The 24299-nt window shown below is 41.4% G+C and overlaps 1 protein-coding gene across 2 annotated transcripts in view; it reads left to right on the forward strand.

Moving 5' to 3' along the window:
* The first annotated feature begins 2016 nt into the window (after positions 1-2016).
* RTN3 (reticulon 3) overlaps positions 2017-24299 on the forward strand; it is a 58018-nt gene continuing 35735 nt past the window's right edge. The window contains exon 1 of one of the 2 annotated variants that reach the window (XM_029207109.1): positions 2017-2320. In XM_029207109.1, coding sequence (XP_029062942.1) covers positions 2176-2320 — 145 coding nt within the window. In that variant the 5' untranslated portion in view covers positions 2017-2175. The remainder of the gene's footprint in view (positions 2321-24299) is intronic. The other variant, XM_029207110.1, reaches the window with a different exon arrangement.

The following is a 24299-nucleotide window of genomic DNA, read 5'->3' on the forward strand; positions in this document are numbered from 1 at the left end:
ATTCATACAATTCACTTGTCATCTAATCATAGCATTATAATTTTGTGTTGTTTGGGGGTTGTTTTTGGTTGCTATTTAATTTGTATTTTTTAAACTTTATGTGAGTATGTTCTAAGCCCCAACTAGCTTGTAAGCTCAGGACAAACATATTTTTTGGATCCCTCCAAATTTCCCAGGATACCGTCATACACACAGCAAGTGACCAGTAAACATCTGTGGAACAAACCATGTATACAAATAACATCCCAAGCAAGAGTCAGTCTCAGGGAAATTTACTGGTACAGCAAATGAGAGCAGGAAGGAAAGGCAGCTTCAAGAATTGGATCTAGCACAAAGGCCTCTTATGTAAAAAATCTGAAGGGTTTGAAGAGACCACCAAGACCACATCAATGTCTTGATTTTTATCTTCTTTTCTCTCTTTCTAGATATGGAAACAGGATTCCTTTCCAGCCAGGGTCTGCAGATCCTAGCAATTGCTGTCAGAGTTAGGGACCAGCCTCATTCATTTCCTTATCCAGCACCTAATAATGTAAAATTTTAAAATTTATGCATTTATCAGAATGGGTAGATAACTGGCTTGGTTATCAGATTGGATTGCATTTCTCTTTGTCATCTAAGGGACAGGTTGCTGCAGTGTCATCTGATGCTGTTAAGTGCCAGAGTTAGATATTTGCCACAAAGTTATTTTGGGAAATATTCTCTGTGCCTTTTTTCAGAGTGTTTCAATGGCCAGGAGTTTTTTTCCTGTCTGGGCTTTACCTGACCTTAAAAACTGTCAAGGACAGATGTAGTCCACTGACTGTTCTAGAAGATTTCCTCTGGTCAGATCACTTTTCCTCTCTGTGGCTGCTTGGCTGGCTACCTCCCCCTTCATAAGGTAGCATCTTTACAGGATCTGCTGATCCTGCAATTGCCCTTCTGGTCATCGATTGCTGCTTTAGCAATCACAAAGCCTACAGTCTTCATCTTTATTACTTCCAGTCTACATTTCCGTTTTTAAAAGAATCAGGCACATTTCAAATCACTTGACCAGACGTAGGGAGAAGGCTCTGAATTTTGCAAGCCGACCAAAGAGAAGCCAAAAAGTGAACAAAATCCAGTATAAGCTAGATATCTTGTTTCAAATACAGTTTTCACTAAGGACTTCTTTTAGGCTACGAATAAAATTCAATTACGTGTCTTTTGTGCCATATTCTCAATTTTTAGTACCTCATTTTACCATCCCCCATAACTACAGCCAGGATGTTATCTCCTGGCTCTTCCTTTTTCATTAGCTCAGCGTTTTTTTCATTCAGAATGTGTCCTCTCTATTTAGAGGAAAGGACAACCTTGAGGCCCAAGGTGGATGCCTCTTTCGGAGCAGTAACGAGGTAAGAACATGAAGCAGGTTCTGCGGCTGCATTGCAATGTGACTGGAATAAGTAATAGTTTTTCACTCTGTACAGCATCTTTCTCCACCTACCAAATGGGAGATCGTGCCATCTCTGCCTCATGGTGATGAGCTGTTACGACACATCCAGAAAAATTCATAAAGCACCTTGCAGAGTGGGCCTGCAGAAAACTGTGGTTTTCACCATTGGAGTTAAGAGCGGGAACGCATCAGACAAAAGACATCGGCTCTGGAATCTGTGGGAAAGATATTCTCCACTAATGGAAGCAAAAAGAAACTCCTATCGTTAAAACACATAATTAGCCTACGCTAAAACATTCACAAAACGAGCCGTGAAGCAACAGTAAGCCGCAGGCCCCCCTCCCACTTCGGCCGCAGTGGTGGGCGGGGCTTGATGCTTGGCCACGCCCCTTGCGCCTGGTCCCCGCGGGGCGCGGCCCACCCCAGCCACTGGCCCGGGCGCTGGGCGAAGCCAATTTTGCCCCTCCTTCCCTGTTAGAGCGCGGAGGGACAGTTCTTGCGCCTGCGCCCTGCGTCGCTGGGCGCCTCAACTTGACCGCCTCCCGCCCGCGCCACCAGCCCGAGGGCCCATTGTGCGCCTGCGCGCTCGCGCTTCCGCCCTCTCGCGGCGCTCGGCTAAGGCAGTCTGTCTGTCGGACTCTGTCCTCGGAGCAAGGAGAGGCGAGGCGACTTCGGAGAGCCAGCCGCCCGATTATTTTCTTTTCCCTCCCTCTCTCCCGTCCCACATCGCTATTCACCCCTCTCCCGCCTTTGCTTGCGCAGCCATGGCGGAGCCGTCGGCGGCCACTCAGTCCCCATCCGTCTCCTCGTCATCCTCCGTGGCCGAGTCCTCTGCGCCCGGCGGCGGCGGCGGGAGCCCGGGAGCCTGCCCCGCCCTGGGGGCGAAGAGCTGCGGCTCCTCCTGTGCTGGTGAGGCGCGCCGGGGGACCCCGACCTCGGGAGGGGGGGTGCCTTCGGGGTCAGGGACTGCAGATCACTCTTGCGTACTGGAGGCTTCAGCCCCCGGGAAGGAGCGTCTGGAAAATGGGGTAAGGGGGAGGGGAGCGTCAGGTCTTGCAGGCGGTGAGGGAATAACGGGGTGTGAGGAAAACAGGTTGGGGGAGGGGAGATACTCTGGAGAGTGGGCGTTAACGCCGAGACTGGGCAGGTGGGAAAAGACACGGGTTCGGGGGGAGCCGTCCTCTGAACCAGGGTGATTTAGTGGAGGATTAGAGAGATTGAGCGGACTGGGGCAGGTTGGTTGTAGGAGAAATGACTCCTTACGATTTTGAGGGGATGGTGGTGAAAGGGTTGGGTTGCATTGCAGTTTTTGTAAACAGGTGTTGACATAATCAGCCATTCGTAGTCTTCCAAAAATCATGGGTTTTTTTGGTTGCCCGTGGGAAAGATGAGGAAGTTTAATGGAAACACTGAGGCCGTTTTCTATACTGTTTTCATCTGCTGTTAATTTTTTGTGGCCAGACACCGAATGCCCGATTTTTCTGAGGCTCCGAGGTAGAAGGAGGCGTGATGAGAACAGCTCAGGGAAGATTTGGGAGGGAGCTGCTGATGGTCCAAGATGGATCCGTGGCTGCATCTGCAACACAGCCTGCTCTTCACTGGCGCGGCGTGGGGGTGGGGACACGAGGGTAGCTGCTTATATTCTAGAAGATAATAGGTAGAGTCATGCCAAGCCATCAACATATTTTAATTTCATGCTTTTTGTCGGCTATTATTGATCGAAGTATAACAAAAGGGGGTGTTTCCCGCAGACAGGGGGGAGGGGGAGAAAAGTCAGACAAAGCAGGGGCTGGTTGAACCCCCTTCTCCTCCCATCTCTGTGAAAGACTAGGAGGGAAGCTGCAGGCCGCTTTCAGTTTCCATTGTATAACGCGTCTGCCTGGTGGTGGGAGCTGGCTGGCAAGCTCCCCTCGTGCAGAGATCTGCAGTGCAGATGCCTTCTTGAGGGGGGGAAAAAAAAAGCACCATGAGCAGGTGGTGATTCTTAAAGGAACTCAGTCTTCCAAGAAAAAGAAAAAAAAAAAGCATTTTGTCAAAAGAAGGGCCATAAGCTTGGCAGAGTACAGATAATTTTGCTGTTTATTTAGTTACCTTAAAGGATTTTGAGACGTTTTAAAATGCTTCAACGTCTCCTTTACCAGAATCTTGGGTTGATTGTTCTAAAGAACAAAACTGATCTTAGCTCTAAATATATTCTCTACGTGTTTTTCGAACAGTGGATTTCCACGTAAGAGCTTTGGTACTCATTTGGATTTTCCAGTGTGGTTATGGCCATTTCAGTAGAAACAGTATCAGAGGAAGCTTCTGCAAGGCCAAGATTACATGTCCAGATAAATGAATGAAGCAGCAAATTTAGAACCCTTGTCCCCTTTAAACTACCACTGCTTCTCCTCCAAATTTTTGTGTTCTGGGCAAAGGTCCAGATGAACAGCAGCTTCCTTATATATTTAGCAACTTGGTGTTTTGGCTCTAATCACTTGTCATTGGTTACTCTTTGGTTGTTGGCCCTTTTGTGCATACCTTTTGATTTCTCTTGGTTTTAAATTTTTGATACAGTTGAAAAATAAATTAGATACTCTCTCCACCTTAAAGTCTTACCCATTGCAAATATGTATTAATATTGTGTAAAAATCATTAATACAGTTTTAGTGGGTTCAGTGCAAGATCCTCATTTGTCAGGTCAGTACTGGAAAAGTTTAGCTTGAGACACTGCAGTGTATAGTCATCATTTCATTGCAGAAGCTCTTCCTCCTTACAGAATGCTTTCTCCATCTCTGAGGAAATGTCTCAAGCTTTTGCACCATGAAAATAAGATGAAGTCTGTTATTCCAAAATTTGACTCATTTAAAATGGATTCTTGGGCTTCCCTGGTGGCACAGTAGTTGAGAGTCCGCCTGCCGATGCAGGGGACACGGGTTCGTGCCCTGGTCCGGGAAGATCCCATATGCCGCAGAGCGGCTGGGCCCGTGAGCCATGGCCACTGAGCCTGCGCGTCCGGAGCCTGTGCTCCGCAACGGGAGAGGCCACAACAGTGAGAGGCCCGCGTACCGCAAAAAAAAAAAAAAAAAATTTACCTTGTTTTAAAAATCTGTAAGTGTTGATGTCAAGCTTTAGCTTCACTTTCATTCACCAAGCTCCTCTTGGTTTTAGAGATTTTCAAAAAATAAAAAAAAGAAGAGGAAGTGGTCACTTGGTGCCTGCAGGAGACAATTGTGTCTTGACTGACCTGTCCAAATTTTAGAAATTTAGTTCCTACCTAAAGGTGATCAGCAATAGCACTCTCTCTTCCAGTGCGTCGGGTGTTAGTGCAGCTGGCAGTGATGTACGCTTGGAGAGGGTCGGGGCCGGGATTGGCTTCCCAGATTTCTGCCTTTGAAGGAAAGTGAGGATTTCAAAGGCAGAAATTTGAGGTTGAGGTAGAAAATACGGAAATAATTAGTGCTCTTTTCAGGATGAGGGTTGCCTTATTAGACATCAAGTATAGATACCTGTCTATTGTCTGATGTTTCAAAGTGCTTTAATAGCTTGTTGTCTATAGCCTTTGAAATTCTATAACTTGCTTGGAGACTATTCTTTATTACTGCTCTGAAAATCATGGTGCCAAAATAAAGCTACATTTCTTGTGTCTGTTTGTGGAAGTTAGCTTAAAGCAAAAACAGCTTGGACAACTAAAAAATATTTTAATGCTTTAAATACTTCTTTTTCACTCGTGAAACTAAGTTGTTCTGTGTACTTTTTAAGGCATCATTTTTACGCTTTGTTCTAACACGTCAGTCAATCATATGATTATGTAACTTGTATTTTCAGTCTTAACTCTTACGTAAAAAAGAACTCTGACCACCGTTCAACGCTGACATCTGCATTGTATTCATGTCCCATTAGCAGTGACAGTATAACATGGTGATAAACACACAGACTTGAGCCCCAGAGACACCTAGATTTCAATCCTGTCTCTCTCATTAATTGTGTGACCTTGTGTACATCCTAAGCCTCAGGAACGTGACCTAGACAAATTTGCTTTGCTGCCCTTAGATCCTAACTTTGATTGAATAACGATACCTAGTACTTGATACATCTATTTACAGGTTTGAAACACATAGATACAAAAAACAGTTGAATTACAAGTGAGAAATCATTTAATCTTCCTCCCAGTTAAAGGATGCTCTTATATCTTTTTCTGCTTTCTGAAAGCGAGTCAGTTGTTTCAGCTTTTGACCCCTCATATTAATAAGAGCTGCCACTCCTTTCACTCACCTGATCTGTTAAAGAAGTTGAGGGGGAGCCAGGATGTTTCATAGATCGCTTGGCATCAGTATGCTTAAATACTTTGTGCAGCATTCTGACCATAAGGCATGATACATTGTGAAACTCCTATCAGTGGAAGCAAGAGTACAGGAGACAGCAAGAATGAATGGTCATGTCAATATGGTTCACAAATGCCTGTTGACTAAGGTGGTTTTTATTCCCCAGGAATAGAAGATTTCTTTTAATGCTGTTTTCTTTTAGAGTCAATTCACAAGTAGTTTAACGACCATGATCAAACAAACCAGTCTACATATATTTAACACACCTTCCTTAAGTTGAAATCTCTTGGGAATTGTTTATGTAGTAGCTGGTAAGAGCATCAGTGTTTTTATTTTTATTATTTTAGTGATGGTCTGAAAACAAAATAAAACTAATATTATTGCGTTTATTGTATTCTGTGGTGAGGAAATTATATACTGGTCCTGATATAGGAGGCAGCTGTTTAATCCCGTGCAGGTTACAAACATTTGTAAACAAAGCTTGGTAGTGAAGGAATTGGTGATGTGCCATTGAAGGGCCAGGGGAAAGTTAAGGTTTCCAGTTTTGTGTGAGCCAAGAGGTTGTTTGTTCTTTAGAAGGGCACTTCTCTTTAGACTAGCCATAAACCTAGAATTTACCACTTTTGTAATTCTGAGCAGAATTAACAAAAGCTCCAAATAAATGGTTAGCTATGCATATTTGTTGCGTGTACCTAGCTTATAGTTTGTGTTCAACTTTATTGTTAATGATGAATTTATAACTGCCTCCTAAACTGTACAGACTTGTGAAAAATATATAAATTTCATAGTAAAACTTTTAAAATAAAAGCTACCAAGTCGATACTATGTTCGTATCATTTAAGTCATTCAGGAGTTGTGCAGGAGACTGACAGCTTTCATTCTGTTTATTCATAGCAACTACTCTAGAATTAATTTGGATCATCGGGTATGTTATAGGTGTTTTGAAAAAGTACGTACGCTGCATAGGTTTAGCTGTAATCAGTATTGTTGTGATCACATCGCTGAAGTCTTTTACTGCATATCTGACTAGTAACATCTGTTATTAGAGTATGACATGTGACTCTGTAATACTGCAATTTCAGAGAGAATCTGTTTACTTATTTATTTTTTTTTTTGACGGGGTCAGGGGAGGCTGCACTGCATGGCTTGTGGGATCTTAGTTCCCCGACAAGGGACTGAACCCGGGCCACGGCAGTGAAAGCGCCGAGTCCTAACCACTGGACCGCCAGAGAATTCCCAGAGAGAATCCCGTTAAATACTGTATAGGATTTGCATTTCTGTTTTACGTTTTGGGGGGGTGGTGGTGGTAATTGTTACCAGTTAGCCTCCTCTTGTGATGGTCTCTTTAAATTTCAAAGAAATATTCGTATCTGTTTTTTCCAATCTACTGGTTGAGTTTTGCCTGTAAGCACATCATCATAACCTAGTGGGGAGGCGGGTTGCGGGGGTGGGGGGGGTGGCAGAAGGAGCTGTTTGACTTGTTCCTCACTGGCAGTTTGCCCTTGAGGGTCTATTGAAGGGTATTCTGAAAAACATTTTTAGCAAAACTAATACAGAGCCACCTGAAGGCATTTCAGCAGTGAGCATTGTCTTCTTTTTACATAAAGGTGGAAATATTTGATTTTTTATATCTTACCTTTGTGTATTGCTTTATGGTTTAATTTGTGCCCATACATTAACTTAATTCAACAAATGTTTGAGCATACATTAAAGCTCTTTGTTAGGTGCTGTGCGTACAACATCTCTCTAAGAGGCTGTATTCAATAGGAGAAAGACTTATATTTTTTATGTGTGAAGTGGGTAGTGAAATAAATCTCACTTTACAGATGAGGAATCAGAGAAATTAAGTGATATGCCCAAAGGTTTGTGTCCGTGAAGTTGAAGATAGGATAAAACAGGGATAGAGGACCAACTCAGTTCTTTCAAATATGTACACTGCCTCTCTTTGAAATTTGAAACAACATGCGATAAAGACGGTTCAGTCACCCTCTTGAATTCAGTTATTGGTTAACTGAGTCCAGTAACTTAGAAACTGTCACTTCTGGTCCCATGGTTCCTAAGCCGGGTGCCTTTTTGCTCCACCGTTCCACAGAAATATCTCTTGTCACGTTCACCAGTTATTTTCCACATTGTTAAATCCAGTGGTTACTTCTCTTCCTCATTTTATTTTATTAAAATTTATTTATTTATTTATTTATTTTTGGCTGCGTTGGGTCTTCTTTGCTCTGTGCGGGCTTTCTCTAGCTGTGGCGAGCAGGGGCTACTCTTCGTTGCGGTGTGTGGGCTTCGCATTGCAGTGGGTTCTCTCATTGCGGAGCTCTAGGCACTAGGCACGTGGGCTTCAGTAGTTGTGGCACACGGGCTCAGTAGTTGTGGCTCGCAGGCTCAGTAGTTGTGGTGCACGGGCTTAGTTGCTCCGCGGCATGTGGGATCTTCCTGGACCAGGGCTCAAACCCATGTACCCTGCATTGGCAGGCGGATTCTTAACCACTGCGCCACCAGGGAAGCCCTCTTCCTCATTTTAAATGCCCTTGATTCCTCTCTTTCCTTCATACAACAATTAGCAAATCCTATTGATTCTACCTTCAGAATATATTCAGTGACTACTAGTTTTCTCAGGTTCCATTGCTACCACCCTGGTCCAGACTGTTATCATAGCTCTCCTGGATCACTGCAGTTGCCTCCTAAGTGGTCTCCAGACTTTCTCCCTTGGCTCTCTTCAGTCTTTTCTCTGCACAGCAGCTGGTGTAAGCCTGCGAAAAATGTAAGTCAGATTATTTCACTCATTGGCAAATGCTCCAGTAGCTTCTGATCCCACTCAGATTAAATGCTGAAGTCCTTCGAAGGCTTATGAAGCCCTATAATATCTGGTCCCAGCCTCCCCCTTGCTCAGCCAGCTTTAGCCACACTGATCTTGCTGTTCTTCACACCAGGAGTAGCTTTCTACCGCAGTCTTATTTGCTGTTCACTGTGCCTAGAATGCTCTTCCCTCATACATTCTCGCAGCTCTTCACTCTCTCACCTCCTTTAGGTCTTTTCCTGGCCACCTGATCTAACTTGCACAAGAGCAAAAACACCTTATAGGCCTTTCCTGCTTTATTTTTCTTACCACTTGTCATAATCTGTCTTACAGTATTTGACTTATTTATTTTGTATATTGTCTGTCTGCCACGGTAGAATATAAGTTCCATCAGAGTGGAGATTTTTGCTGCTTTATTCACTGCTCTATCTCTAATGCCTGAACAGAACCTGGCACAAAGCAGACCCTCAGATGTTTTTGAAAGAGAGCAGAGACCTTATTGTTTTTGTCCAGCAACTAAAACTAATCCTGGGCTCATAATAGATGTTCAGTAAATTTATGGAATGGATAGATAGTTGGAAAAACCCTATTCCCAGAAAAATATGCATATAAATGAAGTATTGCGTGAACTTTCACAGATTTATGAACTACTATGAAATCTACTCATAAACCTCAGGTAAAGAAAATTTAGTTTTTAAAAGTCAAATTATAAGCGTTGCAAAAACTTACACATATGAAAATTGATATATTCATTTAGGTGCTGAGGAGAGAATTTTCATGTAAGCACATAAAACTATATCCAAATATATCGTACATTACTGTCCTTACTTCTGGACTCTAGGTATTAAGTCCACTAATGGCTTTAATCCAGAAAATTATAACCACTTGAATGCCACATTTTGTGTATTAGAAAGAGACTCACTTCCAATAAGGACTCAATGGTAGGCTAGTCTGATGTGTCAGAATTTTAAAATATGTTAGAATAAGTTTGATTTCCATCTTACTCCTAACAGAATCTGAGATTTTGATCTGATACGTTTCAAACATTATTTGGAGAAGGGTAAGATATTCCTAACAACAGTAAATGTAGCACTACTTTAGAAGTTGGGTTATTAAAATATTTGTAACCAATTTACTTTTATACAGTCCAATTTGTTTCTTTCTGTCAGGCTTTCTAATGTTTCTTGTGCGACAAGGGTTCTGCGTACTTTTCCTCTTAGATTGCATGTGCATTTACTCCACAAACGTACAAAGAAAGCTTTCCAACTCTTTAGTGTTGTAACAGAGTGAGCATCTTGACTTATACCAGAGGGAACTACATTACTACATTAGTAGGACTAATATCCAGTAACTACTCAAAGTCTGTTTTTGAAATAACAATTTAAACTTTTACTATTTAGTTTTTTGTTTTTTGTTTTTTTTTTTGCGGTATGCGGGCCTCTCATTGTTGTGGCCTCTCCCGTTGGGGAGTACAGGCTCCAGACGCGCAAGCTCAGCTGCCATGGCTCACGGGCCCAGCTGCTCTGCAGCATGTGGGATCTTCCCGGACCAGGGCACGAACCCGTGTCCCCTGCATCTGCAGGCGGACTCTCAACCACTGCGCCACCAGGGAAGCCCTACTATTTAGTTTTCACCAAACATTTATTAAGGCTCTATAATGTTCAGGCCTCCATATTCTGTGCCTTCTACTATATGCTGACCATCATATTCTGTGCCTTATGAAAGATACAGGGACATGTAAGGTGGCCCTTAGCCGTAAGGTGCTTCCAGTCAGGTTGGAATTTATTTCCAATAGCAAATAAATTGAATTTATTTAACTAGATATTAGATCTTATCTAGGTTTATTGGTTCCAGAGGACCAAAACATTACTAATTGGTCTATTTACCGTAGTTATATTAGCTCTAGTAAATTAAAAATTAGCCTGCCAGTTTATGTAGATTCTCCCCATGCCTTAAGTTTGGAAAGTGCTTAGTAACTTGCTTCCAAAGGGCACAGTGTAGAAGGGTGGGGAGAAGTACTACCGTGGAGAAACTTGGCAAACTCTACCTCAGCCAGGGGATCAAGGTTAATGTCATCAGTGGTAAGTCATATTAATAGTATGAACCCTTGATATGGTATGACAAGGATGGCCCTTCATCTCAGTGAAGGGTTACCACTTCAGTGGTAATCCTCCCTAAAACTCGTAACTCCAGTCTAACCATGAGAAAAACATCAGACAAATCCAAATTGAGGGGCATTCTGTAAAATATCTGAGCAGTACTGCTCAAAATTGTCCAGATCATCAAAAGTAAGGAAAGTCTGAGAAATTGTCGTAGCCCACAGGAAGCTCAAGAGACGTGATGACAAAACATGACGTGGTATCCTGGATGGGATCTTAGAACAGGAAGGGGGCATTAGGGGAAAATTAATGAAATCACAACGAAGTGTGGGCTTTAGTTATTAGTAATATATCAATATTAGTTCATTAACTCTGACAAATGTACCACAATACTAATGTAACATGTTAATGGCGGAAACAGTGCTGGATATAAAGCAACACTCTACAATCTTTTTGCCTTTTCTGTAAATCTAAAATTATTCTAAAATAATTTTTTTTCAAAAAGAGAGAGAGAGAAAGACTTAATCATCAAATAGAAATTATTTTGGAAGAGGCAAGTAGGTCCAAGTGATGCAGTGGAGGTCCAAGCCAGCACAAAAAGGTAAGAAAAAGAAAAAAATGGCATTAAGTTTTGGGAGAAAAATCAGTCTGCCTATTCCTGGAGCTCTGATGGGGGAGAGGGCAGTAATTGGCTCCGTTTAGCAGTTTTTACTGAGATCATGAGTTGCCATCAAGAATTGTGGTCATGAGAAAGAGTGGAAAGATTGACATTTTTTTGTGGCCCAGCTATAAAGCAAAAAGGAAAACTAAATGATAAAAATCATTTGTTTTGATATTAGAGAGAATTTTAAAATTTTATTTATTCATTTATTTGGCTGCACCGGGTCTTAGTTGGCGGCACATGGGATCTTTAAGTTGCAGCATGTGGGATCTTTAGTTGCAGCACGCGAACTCTTAGTTGCGGCATGTGGGATCTAGTTCCCTGAACAGGGATCAAACCCGGGCCTGCTGCATTGGGAGAGCGGAGTCTTAGCCACTGGACCACCAGGGAAGTCCCTAGAGAGAATATTAATATTACAGAGAAAAGATGTTTAAAAGAACTGATGAATTTCTCATTTTCATTATATTAGTTTTAGATAAAATTTCAAATACTTTATTTTTCCTTATGTATTAGAAAATGCTTTAGTAATCTACAGAAACTAACACAAAGGAAAAAGCTTTGGCGTTAAATTGTAGAAGTCATTCTACAAAGTTGTTCCTAGAGTAACTTCTCTAAAAAATAGTCTGTATTCTGCTGGTGTTGAAGGACAGATATCACCAAAATAAACAATTCACTGAAGCTGTTTTTACTGCAGTTTAGAAAATTCAAACAGTCAGATTTATTTAGTGTATTTTCCCCAGGTGATCTGACTGGTAGAGTGATAGAGAAGAAGCACAGGCTTTCAGGAAAAGTTCAAGTTTAAATCTTGATTCTGACACTTATAAGCTTCAGTTTTTGTAAGGATTTGATTTATAATGTATATAAATACTTAATTCAGTGTCTATCACAGATACCTGGGACTCTAAGTGAAATGAAGCTGTTTTCAAAGAGTATGATTTTTTTTTTTTTTTTAGTTTTAGTTTTGACAGTTTGTTGCAGCTTAAAGTATTATCAATATTGAAAATCCAGTGGTGTGAAGACTAATAAGATTATTCACTAAATGGTTTTATTGAAAGACTTGCTAGAGATCCCATTTTAGGTGTCCTTTTTCTCCCTTTAAGTAACTACCCCATTCCATGTAGGTGGGGAGCATAGGTATGTGTTAGGAAGTATAAGAAAAATGTATGTTCATAATAGAAAATTTAGGAAACAAAAACGTAAAGAAAATTAAACATCCGTGGGTACTATATCCTTTCATTTTGTAACAATAATTTTTTTTTCTTTTTTTTTTTTTTTTTTTGCCGTACGCGGGCCTCTCACTGCTGCGGCCCCTCCCGCTGCGGAGCACAGGCTCCGGACGCGCAGGCTCAGCGGCCATGGCTCACGGGCCCAGCCGCTCCGCGGCATGTGGGATCTTCCCAGACCAGGGCATGAACCCGTGTCCCATGCATCGGCAGGCGGACTCTCAACCACTGCGCCACCAGGGAAGCCCTACAATACAGTTTTTAATGAATAGTATCCCATCGTATGGATATACGAAAACCTATTTAACCAGTCCCTAATAGATTTTTATTAAATTTCCTTAATATTTGTGATGAACAATCTTATAACTTCATATTTGCACAGATTTATGGGACTTCCCTTGTGGTCCAGGGGTTAAGAATCCGCCTTCCAATGTAGGGGATGCAGGTTCGAACCCTGGTTGGGGAACTAAGATCCCACGTGCCGCGGGGCAACTAAGCCCACACCTATGCGCCACAATGGAAGAGCCTGCATGCCGCAACTAAGACCCGACATAGCCAAATAAATAAACAAATAAAACATATGCACAGATTTATTATTTTATTTATAAATAAATCTAATTATTTATTGGAATTAGATTTCATCAGGTCCACTCGTACTTTTTTATCCCTTACCTTCTAGCAACTTCCTGGACTTTGTTCCTGCAAATATTGCTTCTTTTTCATGTTCAGTCTTTTTCCTTCTACTTGCTCCTTTCTCTATATAAATACGCTTGTCATTTCCATTCCTAAAAATCTTTGCCTTGACTCTGCCTCTCCCTCTAGCTGCTGCCCAGTTTTTAGTCCTTCCCTTTATCATCATACTTCACACACTTTAAACTTCCATTCAGTCTTCAGTGCCTGGCCCGCTCCCCACCCCTCTAACTATAGAGTCATCAATGCTAAATTACTTGATTACTTAATTTCAGTGACCCATCTGAAAGTCTTAACCACTCATTGGCTTTTTTTTTTTAATATATTCATTTATTTATTTGTTTTTATTTTTGGCTGCGTTGGGTCTTCGTTGCTGTGCATGAGCTTTCTCTAGTTGCAGCAAGCGGGGGCTTCTCTGTTGTGGTATGCGGGCTTCTCATTGCTGTGGCTTCTCTTGTTGCAGAGCACGGGCTCTAGAGCGCAAGCTCAGTGTTGTGGCACATGGGCTTAGTTGCTCCGCGGCATGTGGGGTCTTCCCGGACCAGGGCTTGAACCCATGTCCCCTGAATTGGGAGGTCGATTCTTAACCACTGTGCCACCAGGGAAGCCCCACTCATTGGCTTTTGACTCTGTTAATCGTTCTCTAAAGCTTTCTCCAAGTGACACCATTTTCCCCCACATTGACTCCTTTCTGTCTCCTTCACTGATAGTTCTTTCTTGCTCCTCTTTAAATATTGGTAGTGTATCTCAAGATTCCATTGTTAACAGCTCTCTGATTCTCCCTGGACAAATTCATTCACTCCAGTGGTGTCAGTTCTCACCCAAATGTTAACTCCCAGATGTTTATCTATAACCCTTACCTGTCTCCTGAGCTTATTCATATTGGCAAACAGTTTCCTCTTTGATATACCTTAGACAACTTATTTTTTAGTGGAAATTAATATAAAGAATTCCTTCTCCTCTGTTTCATTCCCCAACCAAGTGACATTTCATGTAGTCCTTCAGTCCTTTGATTTTTGCTTCCCCAGTCTCCAACATCCAATGACCAAGTCCAGGCCATTCTGTTCTGTCATATTTATCCCCTTATTCCCATCCTCACTGCCTTAGTTAAGCCCTCATGTCTTGCCAAGATTATGTAGTAGCTTTTCATTTAAGTCCATACTCTACCCTGCTGCCAGAGTTCTCTTTAAAATACATGTGACATTGTGAATCCCTTACCTCCGGTGATGCCTCATTATACATAATATCCAAATTTCATTACATGACATTTAAAGCCATTTGGAATCTGATCAGTTGTTCCTTCTCCCCAGAATGCCTTCCCCTGTCTTGTTCACCTGACGAACATCTCTTCTGCCTCTGCTGCGTTCCCACAATGCATACAGTTTTGCTGGTTTGTCTTTTTCAGTTGCTTGTGCACAGCCATCATCTCTGTGCTAATACAGTGCCTAGACCTAGCTACTTGAAGATAGTGTTTGATTTAATTAATAGTATTTGAGCATTAAGGCTGCCTTTTTTGGGTTCAGTTGCCTGTAGCATAAGTATGGCGTATGAGTACAACATGGTTTTGTAAGTTAGAAGACCTCATGCAATATTGTTGCAAACTACTACTGGTTATCTGTGTTCTGTATCAAAATAGATGCTACTGCATAAAACTTTGTATGTCGAAATTTTCCATTAGGAGGGGTGTCAGGTGGAGATGAAAAGTTCATAGGATCTTTTTTGTCATCAGGCTTATTTAGCATTTGGATTTTCAGATTTGTTCAGTTGGCAGAGATTTAATGTTGCAGATAATTGCATGCAGAAGTGAACCCATCTGGGGGCCTTCCTGGTGGTGCAGTGATTAAGAATCCGCCTGCCAATGCAGGGGAGACGGGTTCGAGCCCTGGTCCAGGAAGATTCCCACATGCTGCGGAGCAACTAAGCCCCGTGCTCCACAACTACGGAGCCTGCGCCCTAGAGCCCATGTGCCACAACTACTGAAGCCCGAGCGCCTAGAGCCCGTGCTCTTCAACAAGAGAAGCCACTGCAGTGAGAAGCTAGTGCACCATAACAAAGAGTAGCTCCCTCTCGCTGCAACTAGAGAAAGCCCGTGCACAGCAACGAAGACCCAACGCAGCCATAAATAAATAAATAAATTTAAAAGAAAAGAAATGAACCCATCTGGAAACATTAAAGAAATAGATAGAAATGCTTGCTTTAACAAGGAAAGGTGAATTGTTTTTCATTTGTAGGAGTAAATGTGATGCTTCATTTTAAGATAATTAAAAAGTAGTGAATTTTAAAATTCTGGTTTTGAGTTACTGAATTACTGGCTCTTGTCCACTAAATTCTGCCTTGGTGTTAACATGCTCCATGTCTGTTGACTAAATAGTTTGCTTTTTTGTTTTGTTTTGTTTTTTTTGTTTTTTGCGGCACGCGGGCCTCTCACTGCTGCGGCCTCTCCTGCCGTGGAGCACAGGCTCCAAGACGCACAGACTCAGCGGCCACGGCTCACGGGCCCAGCCGCTCCGCGGCACGTGGGATCCCTCCGGACCGGGGCACGAACCCGCGTCCCCTGCATTGGCAGGCGGACCCCCAACCACTGCGCCAGCAGGGAAGCCCAATAGTTTGCTTTTTTTAACTGAAGTATAGTTGATGTTCAATATTATGTACATTACAGATGCACAGTGCAGTGATTCACAATTTTTACAGGTTATACTCCATTTATAGTTACTATAAAATATAGGCTATATTCCCTGTGTTGTATTTAGATTAGTACTTACAGATATAGTGATGGCCCAGTCCTTTAAAGCAATCGCCTCATTTTAAGTGTATTTCTAATATTTGTGAAAACATTTTTATAATTGCAAGAAAAAAGGCGTTAAATAAAGATCAGTATATTTAGGGGCACTTTTGGAGGGTTTTGTTTTTCACATGCTGTTTTTATTAATTTTTTTTCCATTTTACCAATGGCAATTTATATTCTGTTTGATTATTTTTCTTTTAAGGCCAAAGGTTGTAGTGAAAAGCAAATCTCCCTCCTGCCCCAGACCTCAAAGTCCCTGTTTTTGCCAGTTAACAAATGGAGGCACACTGTATGCACTTCAGTACTTTAGGTTTTTTTTTTTTTTTTTTTTTTTGCGGTACGCGGGCCTCTCACTGTTGTGGCCTCTCCCATTGCGGAGCACAGGCTCCGGACGCGCAGGCTCAGCGGTCATGGCTCACGGGCCCAGTCACTCTGCGGCATGTGGGATCCTCCCGGACCAGGGCATGAACCCATGTCCCCTGCATCGGCAGGCAGACTCTCAACCACTGCGCCACCAGGGGAGCCCAGTACTTTGGTTTTTAATTTAATATATCAACATATATAGCTGTTCCTCATTCTTTTTCATAGCAGCAAGTGTTCCATTATTTGGATGTAACTATTTAAGTAGATGTCTATTGATGGTCATTTAGATTATTCCTAGTATTTATAACCAGTGCTCTTATGAATATCCTTATATACATGTTTTTGTACATATTTGCAAATATATCTGCCAAGTTAAGGAATATGTGCAGGAGGTGGTGGAGAAAGTTTATGCATTTAAAATTTTGATATGTGTTGCCAAATTTAGAGAAATATAATTTTAGAGATGGAAGATTTCTCATGTTGGTCCTGTTTTCTGGTGGGGCAGTGGTTGGGAGTCCGCCTGCCGATGCAGGGGACACGGGTTCGTGCCCCGGTCCGGGAAGATCCCACATGCCGCGGAGCGGCTGGGCCCGTGAGCCATGGCCGCTGAGCCTGCGCGTCCGGAGCCTGTGCTCCTCAACAGGAGAGGCCACAACGGTGAGAGGCCCGCGTACCGCAAAAAAAAAAAAAAGTATTCAGGGTCAATTTTACATATTTGCCAACTATAATGTTTAGTACTCATATTCGTGACTGACTCCTCAAAATGAAGTTGAAAATGGTTACAAGCAAACTCAGTTAGTACTCGGATCCCTGTTTTTCCTTTCCCACATGAAGTTGCAGGCGAGCATTATCTTTCTTGAGGTTATACTTGTTTAAAAATGCTAGGGGTTCCTCTTTTTTTCCTTTGCAGGTGAGAATATTTGACCAAAAAATTGAATTGATTAACTTTTAGAAATGCATCTTGAAAATGAAATAAGGTTTTGCTGCCAGGTGAGTGAAAACAGTAATTGGAAATATAGATTTGGGTTTTCTCGTCTTGCTTAAACCCAGTGAAATTAAGATGCTTGGCCAAAAAAAAAAAAAAAGGAAAGTTCAAATTCCTGTGTGAGGTTGTCAAATTCTCACGCTGTATATTTTCTTTCAGATTCCTTTGTTTCTTCCTCTCAGCCTGTATCTCTATTTTCGACCTCACAAGGCAAGTCTGTCATTTTTTGTGTGTGCATTAATAAAAGAAAAATGTTGAGAAAGAGGCTGTAACTGGGGATACGAGGCACAGGTTTTCTTTTGCCCACAAATCCCCTAAAATAAAAACCAAATCCAAGCCAGTGCTTTCTATTTAGCAGTTTCTAATAGATTTCCCGTAAAGCTTAATAAAATAGAATGAGGCTAGGTGGACTCTTTAACATAGCATAAGCTTTAGGTGTAGTTTTGAGTATTTCTTAAAAATTAAAAACTTGCCCACAGAACTTGGAGTAGATAGAATTGTGGGTCAGAAAACACACCACCTCCAGAATGCATTTGACCTATAGATTTGCGGTTATGTAAGTGGTTTGGATAGGTAGTAGATTTGGAAGAACTTTTAAAGTGTGCTTCCACTGAACTAAGAACAGTGTCCTAGCTAGAATACTTTAGTGTGAACTTACCTGAGATTCGTCCCAAGGGGTAGGCCAATTCCGGATTGCCTAGGAACATTGAACATGTCGGTTGAATTTTTGGCAAGCAGGGCCTATTTTCCTAGAGATTAAGTTGTGGTGTTTGGGGGGGGTTGTTTGTTTGTTTTTAATGTCAACCAGTGAGGAAGGGAATCAGAGTTGTTAACTATATGTTTGTAGGGGAAGCACTGCCAAGAACCTGGAAGAGAGAGTGTGCTTCTTTGATTTGCACTAATAATAAAGTGCTGTTTCATTTGTGATGTTGTGTTCCTCCTCGAGTATAGGTCAACGGAAAAGCATTATTTGGAAAAAGGTAATTAAACTCAGTAGATAGGTCTAAGAAGCCTTGTGCAAAGAGTTTATTGTCCTAGCTGGAATGCGAAGTCTGGGTGCTGGTTTGTTAGGAAGACTTTGACCTTATAGGAATAAAAACATAATGGGGGCTTCCCTGGTGGCGCAGTGGTTGAGAATCTGCCTGCCAATGCAGGGGACACGGGTTCGAGGCCTGGTCTGGGAGGATCCCACATGCTGCGGAGCAACTAGGCCCATGAGCCACAACTACTGAGCCTGCGCGTCTGGAGCTTGTGCTCCACAGCAAGAGAGGCCGCGACAGTGAGAGGCCTGCGCACCGCGATGAAGAGTGGCCCCCACTCACCGCAACTAGAGAAAGCCCACGCACAGAAACGAAGACCCAACACAGCCATAAATAAATAAATAAAATTTAAAAAAAAAAACACCATAATGGGATAAAATGAACATAGTAAATGTTTTTCAGAGTTTCTGCTTCTTAGGAAACATGATAGGTAATTTGTTGCTTTTAATTCAGACTGATAACATTCAGAGTCCCCAGCATTTTTATAATGTGCCTCATTGTGTGAATTTGGATATCTTCTGGGTCAAATCATGGCCTTTGAAATTAAAAAAAATTGTTTACATTAAAATATATTTTGTGAATGTTAGAAAGTAACTCAAACATACAAATTGATCCTTGACATCTGGAACCCAACCAGATTTATATTTCTAAGAGTTCTTTTTTTTCCTCATGAGAAATTCAATAATTTAGGCAAACAGGTATTACATTTATTTTACTCTGGAAGGTAAATCAATAAAAATATCATAGTGTAAATAGAACAAATAATTGTATTTTCTCTGTTGTATTTCAGATCTTCTAAAATACATTCTTCATAGTCACTTTTTTCATACAGAAAGGGAATAATTAATATTCTAAATAGTGTAACAATACAACCTAAGCACAACATACCTAATGTATAGAATGTTGAGAAAGATAAGTGTCATAGTTTAAAAAATTACTTTAATCCCTGTTAGGAGAAGTTACATATACACTCAGGTAAAATGGAGGTAAATAAAGAGGATTTTTGTAATTAAAAATGTTTAAGTAGGCTTCAGTTTCAGAGAGTATGAGAGTTTGTTAAAGAAAATAGATTTGTCATTCTTCCTTTTCCTTATAATTATTTTGACCAGTGCAGATTCAGCATAGGGTTCTTGTTAAAAGGGTATTGTATTGTAAAGAAGCATTTAAAAATGTCATATCCCTGGGGCCTTCCCTGGTGGCGCAGTGGTTGAGAGTCCGCCTGCTGATGCAGGGGACGCGGGTTCGTGCCCCGGTCCAGGAAGATCCCACATGCCACGGAGCGTTTGGGCCCGTGAGCCATGGCCGCTGAGCCTGTGCTCCGCAACGGGAGAGGCCACAACAGTGAGAGGCCCACGTACCACAAAAAAAAAAAAAGAAAGAAAAAAAAAAGTCATATCCCTGAAGGTGTTCCAGTGTAGCCTCTGTTACTTACATTTTCTCCTGCAAAAAAACATAATGGAAAAGCAACCCAGTTGCTGCTCTACTTCATTGGCAGGTCTAGAGATCAGCCTGTTCAGTTTTCTGAGGGCACTCCTTGGCAGGTGATTAGGTGTGTTCTAGGGTAGCCAAGTCTAGTAGCTTCTAGTCTGCCTTAATAAAACTAAGGGAAAGGACGTTGTTGGTGTACTTGGTTAACTGGATTAAAACCCCTGGAGAGAATAGCTAGGACCAGCTCCATCCAACTGCAGGCCTTTGAGAGTGACTGTCACCAGCAGGCATCTTGAGTCCATCATTGGCAGTAACCCAACTAATCTGTCTCTGGCTTCCATATCCCTTAGCCATTTAGCCTTGGAGGATTGTGCCTTACTTTTATATATCTAAACCGTATCAAGCAATATGTAGCAGTAATTAAATAAGTCATATTTAACAATGACATTTTTAATCCTGAAATATATACTTATCATTATTGGGCTTTAAGGAGATGCATGTATTAAAAGTTGCCCTTTTTTTTTTTTTTTTTTTTTTTTTTTGCCACGCCTTGCGGCTTGTGGAATCTTAAATTCCCCAACCAGGGATCGAACCCAGGCCCACCGCAGTGAAAGTGCTGAGTCCTAACCACTGGACTGCCAGGGAATTCCCACAGTTGTCATTAATTTGGACTGAGAAGGAAGGGCAGTTAAATCTGTCAAAAGGAAATTATGCAATCTTTATTAAATTGTACTACCTTGAAGTATACAGCTACTTAAGCTAGTAAATTAAGCTTTTTGAAAACTAACGAATAGATTTGTGATGGGAATATCAATGGAATAATCACTTCCTTCTTAAATAAGTTGTGCTCCTGAGTAGGTGCTTTGCAGTCTTTTGCTTATTGAGTCCTTTTTTCTCATCAAGCAGAGTTTAATTTCAGCTTAATCCCCAAGCATCTCAAAGTAGGGGAGTAAATTTTAATGATGTTTTCCTGTACTCTTAAATAAGGATATTAACAGAGGTATAGATGTGGTATGTGGCCAATTTTTTTTTTTCCGAGCTTTTACTGTGCTCAGTACTTTATGCGAATCATCTCATTTAATCCTCACAGCCAATTTTATGGAGGAAAGGTACTGCCTCTTTTACTAATTGAGGAAACTGGGGTTTAAAATGGTGAAATAACTTGCTCAAGGTCACGCAGTAAGTGACACACCTAGGACTCCACCGTCCATGCGCATAACCACTACCTACAGTAAAGATGATATATTAGTTGTATTTTAGGGTTTACAGGTATTTTTAGAGGTGTCATTTTGAGGTTAATGTTAAAATCATGAGAGCAGAAGAGGCAGAAATTACTATTTTAACCATATTATTGCTATTAGTGATGTAATTTAGTATCATCTGGGGGGTGTACTCCATCAGACACAAAATCAGACTGAAATTTGGTTTCTGCTTTTGAAATCTTTGATAAAAAGTGGAGGTTGGAAAATACTACAATTTTCTTTAGAAAACATTGGGTGAAAATAAGATTAGAGAGGATCTACCCACCATGTAGAATTGGAAGTACATTTGCAGTAATGAATATTTGCGTTCAGTTTGAGTAATGCGGTAGGCATCTGGAATAGGAAGTTAAGCACTGAACTTTGGGGCAAGCATTGAGGAGAAAAAATATGCCAGTTACAGCCTTTTTTTAAACAAAAGCAAAACATTTTTCTTTGTACAAAAGAGACTTTTTGTTTAGGATCTAGCTTGGCTGCAAAGTGTCTGCTGGCTAACTTCCTATTTTGATGCTTTGGCTGAAAGTTGCTGATACTGTTTTGCACGATAATTTGTCTTTCCCTCTTGTTTTGTGAACATGAGAAAATTCAAGTGTAGAAAAACCTATACCTGAATATTTCAAGCCTCCCTTGTATGAATATGCATAGTATGTATGTGAAAAAGTAACTTAGTGGTTTACTGTAGGCTGGCACCCTTTCTTCACTGATGTGTGTGCTTTTTCCTTGTTAACAGGTATCCTTTGAGTTAAAAGTGATGAATTTCCTGAGGGGGGGTAGTAACCAAACGGTAACTCTAGTATAGCATAATTCTAAGTTATTCACTCTTTTAAGGAAGAAGTCTCATATAACATTCATTATTGCTTACTTGTTTCTAGATCACATTGTGTTTTCATTATTAAGTTATAAAACACTTAAATGAAAAAGTACTAAACCTTTTTCTAAAAGACGGTTTGGGGAATAAGAAACAAAGCAAAGAGAAGGACGTTTTTTGTTTGTTTGTTTTTTGCCACACCACTCGCCACTCGGCTTGTGGGATTTTAGCTCTCCGGCCAGGGATGGAATCCAGGCCCAGGGCAGTGAAAGCGCCAAGTTTTAACCACTGGACTGCCAGGGAATTCCCTCAAGTTACTGTACTTTAAAATCAGTATGTGGAAGTATTTAAAGCAGGCACAAAAGGATCCGCCCTGCCCCATGCCCTACTAACCTGTCAGTTGTGCTCCTGGACAAAGAGAACCTGTGCTGAGTGAGAGTGAGGAGCGCCAGTTTCTACGCCTGTGGAATTTTTACAGGGCTAAAGTTCTGGAGGACAGCTCGGCTTTTCTACCCCTCAAAAACTAGTAAAACACTGTAAAGCTGTCGTTCCCAAACAGGGTTCATTACTGGCAAACTTGTAATGCAGATCCTTAAGCTCCATCGTACTTAGGAAATTCTGAGTAAGTCAGAGAGAGCGAGCCCATGAAGTACTAGTATTTGTTCTAAGGTTTGAAAAGGACTATAAGAGATAGTGCCAAGGGCTGTTGTTTTACTAGGTTGTTCAATTGTTCAGCTAGTTGTACATTGAACTAAAATATACTTTGATGATGGTAAAGATCATTTGCTGAAACATTTTGTTAAGGAAAAGCTCTCTTATCTTTCAGCATTGACTTAGAATTTTTTATATGTTGGCTTGTATTAAATGTCTTTATCCACATAGTACTTTGCACAATTCTTGGAATGTCATAGGCATTTGTTTTGTACTAGATGATTCACAAGTTGCATCACCCAAAATTTTGAAGTAGATAAAAGCTCTTTAAATTACTTCCTTTTAGGGCTTCCCTGGTGGCACAGTGGTTGAGAGTCTGCTTGCTGATGCAGGGGACACTGGTTCGTGCCCTGGTTCGGGAAGATCCCACGTGCCGCGGAGCGGCTGGCCCCGTGAGCCATGGCCGCTGAGCCTGCGTGTCCGGAGCCTGTGCTCCACAGTGGGAGAGGCCACAACAGTGAGAGGCCCGCGTATCGCAAAAAAAGAAAAAAATTCCTTTTACTTATGGCTGGTTGGAGGGGAAGTATCTAAAACTCTAAATGAGGATTTTCTTTATTATATACCACGTGAAGGTGGTTGTGATTTGGCACTATGCCTTTCTTCTCTCCCCAAACAAAAAGGCATATGGTCTGGAGTCTCTATGTCAGGAGATACTTTTTTGAGAATATGGTGTTTGGGGACATTTATTGAAGATTTATTGAGTGCCAGATCCTGTTCTAAGCACTTCACATGTATTAACTCATTTAATCCTCACAGCAGTTCTCAAGTTAGGTGCTTTAGTATCCCAGTTTTCAATTTTCAGATGATATTAAGCAACTTTAAGATTAAGGAACTGAGATTAAAGCCACACGATTAGTAAGTGTGATGAAAGGATTTCGCATCTTTTTGGTTTGTTTGTTTGCTTTCTTTTTGGCTGCGTTGCGTCTTCGTTGCTGCGCGTGGGCTTTCTCTAGTTGCGGGGGGTGCTCTTTGTTGTGGTGCACGGGCTTCTCGTTGCAGTGGCTCCTCTTGTTGCAGAGCATGGGCTCTAGGCGTGCAGGCTTCAGTAGTTGTGGCATGCAGGCTCAGTAGTTGTGGCTCGCAGGCTCTAGAGCACAGGCTCAGTAGTTGTGGTGCACGGGCTTAGTTGCTCAGCAGCATGTGGGATCTTCCCGGACCAGCGCTCGAACCCATGTCCCCTGCATTGGCAGGCGGATTCTTAACCACTGCGCCACCAGAGAAGACCGGATTTTGCATCTTTTAATAGGAATTTTTGGTTTGGGAGTGGTCTAGAAATTTAGAATATGACTGCCAACTTAAATTCCTAGTCTTATTTAAGATAATATACTTAAATGGAGACTTCTGAATATTTAGAGTTTAAGAAGAAATTGAGTAAGCAAGGAGCTCAGTACTGAATACATTTGGGAACATTCTCATGATCGTTGCGGGGTTATGACATTTTTCACCTCTTACCATATATTGATTCCCTTTTTGACAAGTCTATTAGATGTGTAACTCTTGCTTGTTAATAATTAGAATAATGCTATATTTTTGAGTAACTAGACTTTTTGAAAATGAATGTGCGCGTTAAATTGCATTATAGCAAATAACTAATCTAGAAAATATAATGGGGAGACTTTTGACAGACATTTGTTTTGAGTAATGTTGAAAATATCTTGCAGTGCATGTGAAGGGCGGGATCTTTTGAAAAAGGAAAGGTAGTGGACGTTTTCTGAGATGTAAGATAATCCAG

This window comes from Monodon monoceros, unplaced genomic scaffold (assembly GCF_005190385.1).
Source record: "Monodon monoceros isolate NGI ecotype Baffin Bay Population unplaced genomic scaffold, NGI_Narwhal_1 Super_Scaffold_7, whole genome shotgun sequence".
NCBI classification, from domain to species: domain Eukaryota; kingdom Metazoa; phylum Chordata; class Mammalia; order Artiodactyla; family Monodontidae; genus Monodon; species Monodon monoceros.